This window comes from Molossus molossus, unplaced genomic scaffold, assembly GCF_014108415.1.
Source record: "Molossus molossus isolate mMolMol1 unplaced genomic scaffold, mMolMol1.p scaffold_m16_p_5, whole genome shotgun sequence".
Classification (NCBI taxonomy): domain Eukaryota; kingdom Metazoa; phylum Chordata; class Mammalia; order Chiroptera; family Molossidae; genus Molossus; species Molossus molossus.
Genome location: NW_023425388.1, coordinates 5581186 through 5594510, shown reverse-complemented (window position 1 = coordinate 5594510; position 13325 = coordinate 5581186). Strand labels below are relative to the sequence as shown.

Below are 13325 nucleotides of genomic sequence, written 5' to 3'. Positions count from 1 at the left end.
AGAGAGAACAAGAAATCGAAAACCTGTTTGAAACAATAATGGCAGAAAACTTTCCTAACTTGGTGAAGGAAACAGACATACAAATCCAGGAAGTACAGAGAGTCCCAAACAAGATGAACCCCAAGAGGTCCACATCAAGACACATCATCATCAAAATGCAAAAGGTTCAAGACAAAGAGAGAATCTTAAAAGCAGCAAGAGAAAGGCAGCTAGTTACCTACAAGGGAGTTCCCATAAGGCTGTCAGCTGATTTCTCAAAAGAAACTTTGCAGGCCAGAAGGGAGTGGCAAGAAATATTCAGACTGATGGAAAGCAAGAACCTACAACCAAAATTACTCTATCCTGCAAAGCTGTCATTTAGAATCGATGGCCATATAAAGACTCCCAGACAAGAAAAAGTTAAAGGAGTTCATCACCACCAAACCGTTATTATATGAAATGATGAAGGGTCTTTTTGAAGAAAAAGATAAAATATATGAACAAACAAAATGGCAATGAATACATATCTATCAACAATGGAATCTACAAACAAAATGAACAGATAGAACAGAAACATTCTCATAGATACAGAGAACATTTTGTTGGTTGCCAGATGGGAGGGGGTTTGGGGGAATGGGTGAAAAAGGTGAAGGGATTAAGAAGTACAAATTGGTTGCTAAACTGACAAACCTCAAAGGGAAAGGGGCTGGGGGGTGGGTGGGAAGAAATAAACCAAAGAACTTATATGTATAATCAATGGACACAGACAATAGTGTGGGAAAAGGCGGGAGGGGGGAGGGAGTCATTGGGGGAAAAAATGTGGAACATCTGTAATACATTCTACATTCAACAATAAAGATTTAAAAAAAAAATACTCAGGATAAATAAAAAATCCAAAATAGGGTTGATGGAAAAAAATAAAATAAAATAAACTACTTGATCTGATAGTAAAAAAAAAAGGTCTTGGTTTCCCCTCCATTTCCCTTTCATTCCTTGCAGATTGTTCTAGAGCTCAGGTTGTTAATCCTGTGGCAGTGTCCACCCTCCACCTGGACTTTCCAGCTACATCTTGTGTTGTCCTTGAATAGTATCCTCTGCCCTCTGTGTTTCCTGTAAAGTGGTAGTTGGATTTGGGTCGGATTGCTTTTGGCAAGACCATTTCACAGGTGGTGGTGTGTTCTTCCACGAGCTGGTGCGTAATGTCTGGTGTTCTCTTTTTGTGATGTTAGCAGCCATTTATTCTCATATCATTAATTCCCCAAGGGGTGTAAAATGGTGACATTCTTTTTTTTTTTAATCCTCACCTGAGGACATTTTTCCATTTTTTGTTTTTTTATCCTCACCTGAGGACTTTTTTTTTCATTTTTTGTTCAGATAGAGTGGGAGGAAGAGAGAGAGAGAGACATCGACGTGAAAGGGACACATCAAGTGGCTGCCACCCACACGACCAACCAGGGCCGGGGACAAACTGCAACTGAGGTACATGCCCTTAGTGGGAACCAAACCCCAGTCTCTCGATCGAAGGCCGGCACTCTAACCACTGAGCCATACTGGCCAGGGCTGTGTTTTCCTTTCTTAGATAAGAGATTGCAAACTCTGCACACATTTTTCCCACATTGCTGTCCCCCCCCCCCCCCAGCATTACCTGGAACACACTTCACCCTAGTATCTGGAAATCTTACCTGGTCCTGCTTACAGCCCTGTGGAGCTCTGTCAGTTATGGAACTGTTCCCTGGTTCATTCATGGCAAACAATACAGTGAAAAAACAGAGAAGCAACACAGAGCTGTAGAGGATATTGAGTCCAGGGCCAGGCTGCCGGGCTGAGTCAGTCCCAGCTTTGATGCTCATTACCTGCTTGACCTCAGGCCAGTTAGGGAGGTTGGGAGGTTCTTGTTGCCTCGGTTTCCATATGTGGGTGGCACTCTCTTCCTTGGACTAGTGTCAGGGTTCAGGGTGACTGTGTGCAAAGTGCTTAGGGTGCAAGCCCACCATGCTGTCTGCATGGATAGTAAACCGATGGCCCCTCTTGACATTTGTTAGCCAGCTCTTACCTGGTGCCAAACCCTCTGGATCTTAGTAAGCCCTCCTGTATCATCAGATCAAAGGTATTACGTAGCTTTTTTTTGCAAATTAAATGTGTTTGTTTTTCCCCTTTATGTCTTTCATATGCTTTCCATAGTTGTATTAGTTGCTGTGTTTGCTTTAACAAATTACATAGGTTTAGTGCCTTAAAAAAGCAGATTTATCCCCTTAGAGTCTGGAGATCAGAAGACTGAAGGTGGTCTCCTTGGCTGAAATCTAGGTGTCAGCAGGGCTGGTTTTCCCTGGGGGCTCTGGAGGAAAACAATCTGTTTCTGGCCTTTTCCATCTTCTGGAGGCCCCCACTTTCCTTGATGCGTATTCCCTCCACCATCTTCACAGTCAGCAGTGACCAGTTAGTTCAGTCTTGGTTCTGGTTCTTCTGTCTCCCTTCTCCTTTCTGGGACCCTGTGAGTACAGTGGGCCCATCCCAATAATCCAGAATAATCTCTTTATTTAAAGTCAGCTGGTTAGCAGCAGCCGTCATCCACCTGCACCTCACAGGCCCCGGGACACAGGATGAGAGCTCGGAATGCTCTGAGCACGCGTCTGTGAAAAACACCATTGGAAGTAATGTTTTACAAGTGTGAAAACGCGGTGTCCTCCCCAACCAAGAGGTAGCTTTTTAGTTTAACCTTCTGTTCCCTCGAGGCATAATTATAGCTCTCCCTTGAGCATTCAAACCACTGGTAATTTATGCTACTTTTCTGTATAGACTGTTTAATGCCAAATTCAATTTTATGTCATAATTGAGTCCTAAAATATTTTTTGAATTATTGCATAAATATTATAGGAACATTAACAAAAATATATTTATAACTTTTGATCTTAGATACAAGCATTTTTTCTTTAGGTTAAAGCGAATGTATGTCTTTATTTTAGTTTAGACAGCCTATGTTCCTGAAGTACAGAGAGGGAACATCCATAATCTCATCCCCAAAGAGAGTTGGGCAATTTGGTTTGGATGTAGATTTTCAGTGGTGAAGCCCTGGCTGTGTCTTGTTTGAGGCATATTCACACAAAGCAGGATGTCCTAGAATCCTTTGCTTATTAATTATCAACTTAATATTGATTCTGTTCTGGTTGCTATTGACAAGAATTCAAAATATAAATTTCTTTTAAAAATCCGAACCCGAGGATATGTTTTTATTGATTTTGAGACAGAGAAACAGAAACATCGATCGGTTGCTTCTTGTACATGCCCCATCCAGGGATTGAACAACTCAACCTACGTATGTGCCTTGATGGGGGATCAAACCTGCAATCCTTTGGTGTACAGGACAATACTCCAACCAACTGACCCACCTAGTCAGAGCCAAAATATGAATTTTAAAACGCTTTAATATTAAATAACTTTGCAGTTCTAGTGGACCCAAAGTAAAAGGTTTTGTGCATAAAATGATTGACAGTGAACAGGTCCATTGCCTGTTAGGCTGATGAAAGGTAAAACAGATAACGGATGTATGACTGTGATAACAGCTATCACTGGCCCGACCACCTGGCTGGTTAGTAGCAGCAGCATTGTTATCATTGGGTTTGTCTGGGCCTGTACTAGGCTTAGGTTAGATTCTCATTTTAGCTGTAGCATCTTGGGTCTAAAAAGACTGCCAAACCTATAGGATTCTATTTTTAGTTATAATCTACTTCTTTGAAGACTGGAGTTTCTTTATAAATGGCTGTTTTCTTATTGTCTTATTGTTGATGATCTAATATCTAAAAGATACATCTATATATGTAGTGACATATTTTGTAAATTGAACTCTTGTGTCTTTTTTTTAAATCCTATCCCGAGGATATTTTTCTGTTTATCTCAGATAGAGTGGAAGGAAGTAAGGGGGGGGGGAGGGGAGAAAGAGAGAGAGAGAAAGAAACATCAATGTATAGCGACACATCGACTGGTTGCCTCCCGCGTGACCCCGACCAGGGCTGGGGATCGAACTGAAACCAAGGTATGTGCCCTTGATCGGAATCGCAACTCTTTGGTCTGCGGGCCGGTGCTCTGACCTCTGAGCCAAACCAGCCAGGGCAGTGTCCTTTTAATCTTAATGTAAGTTACTAATTACTTTCTCTATAATTTAGACCCCAAGTCCTTCTGTTTCAAAGATTTTAAGAAAATGTTAAGTAGAGTGTGTTGAAATATGACTCACTTATGCTTAAATCACTGAAATCATCTTTGAATTCTTTCCCCCGTGTTTAATTAGTTATCTCCTCTTAACATAAAACATTTTAAATTGTATGATTAATACTTGGATATATGCTTGTAAAAATCTCAGAGTATGCAGAAATAATTCAGGAAATAGTTAAGGTCTGTGTCAGTCATCTGACTGCATGTAACAGAAAATGCGGTTACAACTGGCATAAATAATAAGAAAACATGTTCATATAATCAGAAGCCTAGGGTTCTGCTTGCCTTTCTTGGGGAGTGTCTCAGCTGGGCTTTCCTCAGCTTTTGGGCTCTTCCTCTAACTGGGGGTCTGGTGCCCAGTGGGCCTAGGCAGCACCTAGGCAGAGTGCCCATGACCCTCTCTTCAGTGACTGTCCCCTGATGATTCCTTTCACAGTTGAGTGACTCCTGTGCCTACTCCTCAGTCATGTCCCTTCCAGGGTACTGCCATGCATAGATATGGCAAGGAGCAGAGGACGGCTGTGATGGTCTGTGCACACCCCTAAAGCTTCCTGCAGGTGCAGGGGTTACCAAATGGTCAGATTTCCACATGTCCCCTGGTTAGAGAACTGGTAGCACATGTGTACACACACACACACACACACACACACACACACACACACACAGATTTATGTTAATGGGATTGTGCTTTGAATTACTCTTATTATTCTGATAAATCTTGCTTCTCTCACCAAAAAAAAAGAAATCTTAGTTGTTGAAATAGTTTGAGTTGACTTTTTGAATAGGCCTCTTGAGTCAGAAAAATGAACACAGCTTATTTCTGAATAGGGTTCTCTGAACACGGGCACATCAATCTTAAGCCTCATTTTTGCTTGTAGTAGTTGTTTTCTGATAACTGAATCCTTGGGTTGTCTCTGTCGCCCATTGGACTAAAGTGAAAATTCAGCCTGGAAGTTGTTGCTCTTACAAGTCAGACCTCAAAACTCTAATGACTTTCTACTTAGTGGTTGAGCTATTTTTGGAAGCTACAAAGTATATATTGTTAATTTAATTACCTGTCACATAAGCCAAGATTTAATTCTTTGGGGTTTTACACCTAAACCCTTTCTTATCTTTCTTTTTCATTCTCTGGCTCTCCACAGCCCATTTTCAAAGGCATCTCTAATTTTCATGGTAATAAAGATCTAAGAGTATTATAATTAAGAATAGCTGTGTATTCCGAGAATGTCATGGTGGCTTTTCTTCATTCTTTTTCAATGTGGATCTGCAGTGGGTTAGAAGAATTTGACCTTCAACTGTAAATAAGGGTACTATGTTAGTTTGCCAGGGCTGTCAAAACAAAATACCACACATTGTGGCTTCAACAACCAAAACTTATTTTCTAACAGTTCTGGTGGCTGGAAGTTCAAGCTCAAGGTGTCTACAGGGTAGGTTTCTGCAGCCTTTTTCCTTAGCTAGTAGGTGACCACCTTTCTGCTGTGTCCTCACATGGTCATTTCATCACCTTTACATAATCTTATCTCTAAATACAGCTTTAACATATGAATGGGGTGGGGGACAATTCATAATAGGCACTGAGGTCAAATGGTCACATATTAACCCAGTTATTGTCAGATGACATTTTTGCCCTTGACAGATAAATATTTAAAATTAAAATTTGGACACAAATTAAATATTCCATGGTAGAATGTAAGAAAACTGTTGTTACTTTATAGTCTCCATTTAGACAAGTTTTATTGTATAAGAGGATTTCCTGTGGGAGATAGCTTACAGGGGCGGGGGTGGGGTGTAGGAGGCATTTCATTTTTTAATTCTGTGCAAATATGTTAATTGGGCATTCATGTGAGACTTTATAGAAAACTGACTGAAAGTAGTTGCCCTAACTTTTACATAGCAAAGAATAGTGATTTTTGTATGCTGACCTTGGAACCTTTTAAAGAGGCAACAGAAATTGGCAATTAAAGATAAAAAAATCTAACTGAAGATTTTCTTACTTCAATGTTTTTTAGGATGACTACCAAATAAATGAACATGAAAAATGATGTTAAAACATAAAAATTGTTTTTATTTTAACAAAAAATATAGCAGTAATAACCCGTATGAAGTATTAACTTGGTGTCAGGCCTTGTTCCAAATTATTTATTGGTGTTGACTCATTTCCTCCTCTCTACAGCCCTGTTGGGGGGTCATGTTACCTTCCCATTTCATAGGTGGGCCCCTGAGGCACAGGAAGGGTCAGAGGTCTCCCCGTGCTGTGAATCAGACTGGGATTCAGGTGTTCGGGCTTCGGGCTGGCGGCGTCTGTGCCATCACCATGCACTGTCGTCCCGACACCCCCCCCCCCCCCGCCCCGCCCTTCTGATACAACTCCGCCGGCCAGAACATCATTACTCCAAGCAGTGACTTGGCATTGTTGTAGGGTTTTGGGGAGGTTTATTTAAAAAAAAAAAAATTTTTTTTTTCTTTTATCGGTGTTAGAGAGAAAGGAAGGGAGAGGGAGAGAGAGATAGAAACACTGAGGAGAGAGAACATCTATTGGCCGCCTCCTGCATGCCCCCCACCAGGGATCGGGCCCACAACCTGGGCACGTGTCCTGACTGGGAATCAAACCGGCAACCTCTTGGAGCATGGGTCCACACTCAGCCACTGAGCCACACCGGCTGGATAGGGAGGTTTATTTTTGTTTTTGTTTGTTTTTTTTAGGTTTATAATAGCAAAACAAGCAAATATGTTAATGGCCCCATCAATTCCCCATGATTTCTTTAAGATCCACATTAAAGCAGTTTGGAAAATGGTTTTGCTTCAAGTTAGAGGATCCTCTGAGTATAAGAATTTAAGTAATCTATATTAAAAAGGTTCTTTTCTAGCTTATGTGTAACAGTGTGGTCATACTATCGTTTTATGAGAGCGGAGTGGCCTTTCTGCTCCGTCAAAGCTGCTGTGAAAGGCTGAGTGTGTGCGTTGTGAAGTCAGGCACGCGGTGTCCCCAGGGTAGCTGCTCCTAGCCGTGCCTAGACCTCCGCTCCTCTGCGGTCCGCTCCAGCTGCCCACCCCACCCACGGGTCCCTGCGGGGACTGAGGAGAGGCTGCATGGTGAGCGTTCTGCGCGGTATGTGCGCATGGAGTATGTCTTACATGTTTCTGTCCCTGGTGTCATTTTGATGCTATTGAGTTTATTTTGATGAAGTTCACGTACACTGCTCTGATTTTACTTTCTACTTGGAATGTTTTGGCTGCTGCTTTGAAGTTGGAGAGAGCAGTGGTTGTCGACCAGACTCCGGAGTGAAGTTGGTTGGGGTTGAGGGAGCTCCATCTTTCCTGAGCTCTGGCTTGGGCAAGTTACAACTTCTCACCCTTGTTCTCCCTGAAGGGAAAATCATACCTACTCATGAGGGTTAAGTTAGAGCATATATGTCGGGTTCCGGGTTTTCTAGAACCCGTTACTTAAAGATATGAGACAACCTCATTTTGTGATGTCATTCTACTAAATATAAAATACTCTAAGATTACCAATATAATGAAGTTTAGGGCCCATTTTGCCTATATTTACCTAAAAATGGCCTAACTGGATTTCTCTTTATTCCTGTTGTAGGTGCGGGAGATCAGAATTTATTTACCTCTATTTACCCAACGCTTTCCCAGCAGCTGCCGAGAGAGCCGATGGAATGGAGAAGGTATGGTGTGTTTTTTTTTTTGGCTGTACCTCCCTCTTCACTTTTTAGACATCTGTGTGAGCAGATGAGGTGGAAAGTTAAATCCTTGGTCCTAAAATATACTGTGGAGAAGCTTAGTGGCATCACAGCCCATGGGCCTTCTTCCTTAAGGAGTATGTTGATTTTCTTAATGGGCATAGGACGGAAGAAACAAGACAGTTCTTTTGAGTTACAGGCCCACTTTTACCCTGATCCCTCAGGGTTCATCAGAATGTCTTAAAGGCACAGGCGTTTTGGTAAGGAGACACACACTCACTCAGACTCCACATTAAGGCAGAAGGTTGGCCTTTGTCTAAGCGCTCATAAACACCGCTGTCCACCCTGAGCTCCTCCCCGGGCTCTTCCTTAAGGGGGAGAAAGTATACAGAAAGATGTTTTGTGAACGTGAAGAGGAAACGCACATCAGCCACCCCAGCTGCCTTGTTGTGTGTATTTGTTTATTTAATGTCTCGTTCAAAGGAGTAATTGGCTTTGGATTATCTTATTGGAAAACTTATTTCTGGTAGGGTATTATTTTTAGAAAGTGTTTGGATTTGGATTTGTTAATTCTGGTAATCTGATTTTAACAAGATGGGTGAAAAATTTCCTGTGGTTATTCATGTTCATGTAATTCTGATTGTTGCTACATTGTTCCTTTCTGACTACCACTTTGTACCCCAGTGCCACAAAGAACTGGTGTGACTTTCTGAGGATGACTCACCCAAGTTCTCTATTGAATCTAGTCCAATTTTTATGCCTGATTATTGTGTTATAGGCATGTGTTTAATCACTAACATTTAATATAAATAGTGTACAGAATGTGGGAGAATTCTCTTATGAAAAAATTGCTCACCCTCTGAGGAGGCCCGATGCTATGAATGAGAGAAAACAGTTCATTCAGCAGATGGAGGAATTTAATGCCTAAAGAAATGGAGTAATTTGAAACAGATTTTAGATAAGTAGACACTATTTAAACATTCAGAAAGATAAATGAAAAAAAGTGTGTCCATGAAACAATAAAGAGAATTATGAGGGGAGAAAAAGAACGAAGTGGAGAGACTACATAGATTTAATATATGTATTCATCTCTTTACCTTCCTGAAACACTGAATGAGGAAGAGGACTATGAAGGCACAGATGCACAAGGACAGAGAAAGGGGGTGGAGATGATGGCATCAAAGTGGTGTGGATACCTTTCGGGAGGAAGGGAGATGGAGGAAGTGGGAGAGACAGCTGAGCCCTATGAGTCTGTGGAGGTGGCTCCCTGAGGAGCAGGCAAATTGCTGACAGGTGCCAGGGCCCAGGACCTTGGTAGGTGAGGGCAAGACCAGGCTGGAAAGGATGGTGGCAAAAGGCATGGGCAGAGAGCAGTTAGATGCAGGGCCCTCACTGTTGTGCATCTGCCTATGTGCGCATGTGTGTACCGAATCAGCCACAGTTTTCTGCCCCTGCAGGAAACAGTGGTGGTGGTGGTGGGGGGGGGGGGGGGCGCGTCCTTCTATGGACAGAGAAGCCCCAGACCCTTGGATTCGAGGCACTGCAAAAAGTGGGGAGAAGTGCCATTCTAAAACCAGCGGCTAAGCCTGAACAGGATACAGCTGCGACCCGAGAACTCTGTGCCACATCTATGCTCCCAGGCAAAAGAGCAGAGAATTTATCTCAGGGGAAACTGGAAGGCCTCCGGGACAGGACCTACCACACTCCCTGTTTTAGAAAACACTGGGAGGAGGTACTTCATCAAATGTAGGGCCCAGATGCATTCCTGACTGAAGCAGCAAGATTGTGGGCTCAGGGGGGATGTCACCAGGGAGAAGGAACTGATACGATTACCTGATGCCTGACTGTGTGGGTAGCGCTCGGGGGTTTGCAGTTCTGTTGGAGAGCTTCAGAAGATGTAAAAATGGTGACATTGGGAGCTAAGAAAATAAAATTGCCAAAAAGAAGAAAAGTTACATTCTAAAGCTACTGTAAGCACAGGGTGTTACTTGGCTCATTAGTGAACAGTGCTCCTACATTTAATAATAGGGATGTACGGCACATAGACAGCTAACACTTGTGATAGAGCCATTGAGGGGGTGAAGGAGAACAGGAGGATGGACAGCTGAATCTGCATCTTTCATCACAGACAGTGGAAGATTGGGTCTACCAGGGAGATTCAGTGGGTTGGATCGTGGCCCCCAGAGGATATGTCCAGTGAATGTGACCTTATTTGGAATAGGGTCTTTGCAGATATAATCGAATTAAAGATCTCACTATGAGCTCATCCTGGATTAGGGTGGGCCTTAAAGTCAATGACAAGTGTCCTTAGAAGACACAGAAAAGACAAAGATACATGAAGATGGAGGTAGAGATTGGAGTAATGCATCCGTCCATAAGCCAAAGAACGCCAAAGATGGCCAGGAGGTAGGAGAGAGGCAAGGGACAAAGCCTCCCTCAGAGCTCCCAGAGGGAACCAACCCTGCCAACACCTTGATTTCGAATTTCTGGCCTCCTGAACTGTGAGAGAATGAATGTTGTTTTAAACCTCCAGGTTTGTGGTAATTTTTTTATAGCAATACGTAGGTGAAGTAGAGAGGATGAGGTAGGCTCCTGCTTTTGTGTGTGTGTGTGTGTGTGTGTGTGTGTGTGTGTGTGTGTGTGTGTGTAAAGATAATTCATACTATTTGACATGTTAGAATATGTACATATTGCCCCGGCCGGTTTGGCTCAGCAGTTGGAGCGTCAGCCTGCGGTCCCGAGAGACCTGGGTTCGGTTCCTGCTAAGGGCACGTACCTTGGTTGCAGTTTGTCCCCGGCCCTGGTTGGTCGTGCGGGTGGCAGCCACTCCATGTGTCCCTTCACGTCGATGTTTCTCTCTCTCTCTCTTCCTCTCTCTCCCTCCCTCTCTATCTGAACAAAAAATGTCCTCGGGTGAGGATAAAAAAAAAAAAAGCAAGAATATGTACATATTACTTTGATGAAAATTCAAAATTAACTGATTAGATCTTGGAGATAAAAAAGATGAAGCAAAAATTTCGCTAGATTTACTGAGCATCTGAACAGCTAACGAACAAATTAGCGAATTGGAAGATTGAGCTTAAAAATACTGGAGTTTAATGCTAAGAGCTGGAGATGGAAAGCATGGAAGAAAAGCTGAGACATGGAGGGTCAATCCAGAGGTTTCAACATCCCTCTAGTAGGTTTTTCAGAGGAGAGAACAGAGAATGGAGGACAGGCAGTATTTGAAGAACTAGCATCAAAATTTTCCCAGGAGTGATCAGAGAGTGCAGGAGCCTGCTGAAAGTTGAGCGGAATGAAAGTAAAACAGCAAACAGAAAGCCATGCCAAGAAAACGGAGAAAAGGGAAACCAAATTTGCAGAGTCTCTCTCAACATTTAAAATGCAGCATAAAATAGAACATTTAAGAACAGTCTTCTCAAAGTACTGAGGGGAAATATCTTTGAACCTAGCATTTGTGCAAGAGGGAAAACTGCATCAGAGCCTTCCACCGTGGGCCTGGGTGAGACAGGGTGCTGAAATTTTGTCCCTTTTGGCTGTGGGGGACTAGCTGGCGTCCAGCACGGCCAGGGCTGTGAGGTCACACCTTGCTGCACACCACCGTAGGTGCTGCTCCAGAGTGCCACTCGGATACTCCGCTCAGTGCTCGCCAGGACCTGGCGATAGTTGGGAAACACTGCAATAAATAATAACATTCTTAGACATGTGTGATCAGAGGCCTTACCACCTTGTCTGAAATAATTACAGGATGTGAACTCAAAACTCACAAGAGGAAAGAAGCAGCTTCCAGCAAACAAGTCATAAAATATTTTGCTAAAGTTAAGGTATCCTTTTAAAAGTGGAAAAATCTAAAATTCCAGATGTGTGGAAGAAAGCACAGAGAAGGCGTACTGTCTTTCTTGTCTTATTCAAGGAGGATATGTTTATTTTAGTCTTTGAAAGAAAGTGTAAGTTTATGCATATTGAAAATACAAATGTAATCAACAACTGAAAAGGAATAAATGGTTAAGATGGAAAAAGAAACCTTGATTAATCTCAGAAGGAAATAGCCTGTATACCATTCTAGGGTATGGATACATTCAGGTGTGAGCACAGTCACTTTCAACACGGCTGTGTCAGCTTATTAAACAGGGACGCTCCTGAGATTGGAGACACAGCCTCTAGAGGTGGAAAATAAGGTTTGGAAAAAAGACAATGTGGCATAATTTATTTTTAGAACTATAACAAAATAGCACCTATATCCTCTGATAGCTTTAGGTTAGATATTTCTAGCTGGTGGGGCTTGTGTGTTCTTTCCTCTTGGGTTGAGAAAAAGGAGGGTGGTTACCAAGGTTTTATTTGTGCTCTGCAAACAAAACCTGTTCTCTTTCACCAGATGGTTCTCTTTTCTGGGTAATTCGGTTGACAAAAGCTTTCATAGTTTCACACTGCACTCTTGACATTTGGGAAAGTTTTCTTCTTTCATAGTCACTTACAGATGAAGTTAAACCCCAAGTAAGGTCCATTCTTCTCAGAAGTCTGTATTATTGCAAATAGCCCTGGTAGAGAGCATATTCCTGTGTACACATGTGTCATTGAGTAAAACGTTTTTATGGATTGCGGCTTTGACGTGGAGCTGTGAACTGTGTTTAAAGTAATTTGTAGATTTTTGGGGGGAAACTCTTATGGTTAATAGTCTATATGTACTTCTGAACTCATAGAAATGATTAAATTCTTGCTCTGGCGGGGCAGCTCAGTTGCTTAGCGTGTCGTCCTGATACACCGAGTTTGCAGGTTCGATCCCTGGTCAAGGCACACGCGAGTCAGCCAGTGAGCGCATGAATAAGTGGAACGGCAGCGTTTCTCTCCTCCCCTTCCTCTGTCTCTCTCTCTAATATCAATTTTTAAAAAAAGATTACATTCTTGTTGCATTTTTCTTTTTCTGCTGAATGTTCTACATTGTTTTTCTAAGTGACTGTAAACATTGCTTATAGGTCCTATGGCCGGGCTCCCAAGATGATTCACCTAGAATCCAACTTTGTGCAGTTCAAAGAGGAGTTGCTGCCCAAAGAAGGAAACAAAGCCCTGCTGACGTTCCCCTTTCTTCATATTTATTGGACAGAATGCTGTGTAAGTATTCACTCGGGAGGAAATGTCTTGGAATAGGATTAAGAATCCACAGGTCTAAGTTTTTTGGAGACAGTTGCAATTTGTCATGTGTACTTTCTGGCATCCCCTTTGCTTTGGTGTTCTTTCTCCTGCCTCAGCCGCTGTCCGGCTCTGTGGCATCTTTCTGCTCTGGTCCAGTGTGTCGCCCGCATGGTGATCACCAGTGCAGTCTTACTTCCTGGCTCCCGAGTTCTGTGAGCCAACTCTCTGTGCTCCAGTGGCCTCTAGGTATTTGTAATATTTACTTCAGCTGTGTTTTCATAGCCTCTTATGTTCACCATCATGGCAGATAATCCTTGTTTG

General features: G+C 42.6%; 1 protein-coding gene across 10 annotated transcripts in view; it reads left to right on the top strand.

The window, feature by feature from the left end:
* TRAPPC10 (trafficking protein particle complex 10) overlaps nt 1-13325 on the top strand; it is a 91528-nt gene that overhangs the window by 12344 nt on the left and 65859 nt on the right. For 7 of the 10 annotated variants that reach the window (XM_036242478.1, XM_036242468.1, XM_036242473.1 and 4 more), the window contains exons 2-3: nt 7778-7859; nt 12848-12983. Coding sequence is in view for 7 of the 10 variants with exons in the window: in XM_036242471.1 (XP_036098364.1) it covers nt 7778-7859; nt 12848-12983 (218 nt within the window). In the remaining 3 variants the exon portion in view is untranslated. Of the gene's footprint in view, nt 1-7777; nt 7860-11678; nt 11699-12847; nt 12984-13325 lie in introns of those variants that run through there. The other 3 variants (XM_036242470.1, XM_036242475.1, XM_036242479.1) reach the window with 3 other exon arrangements.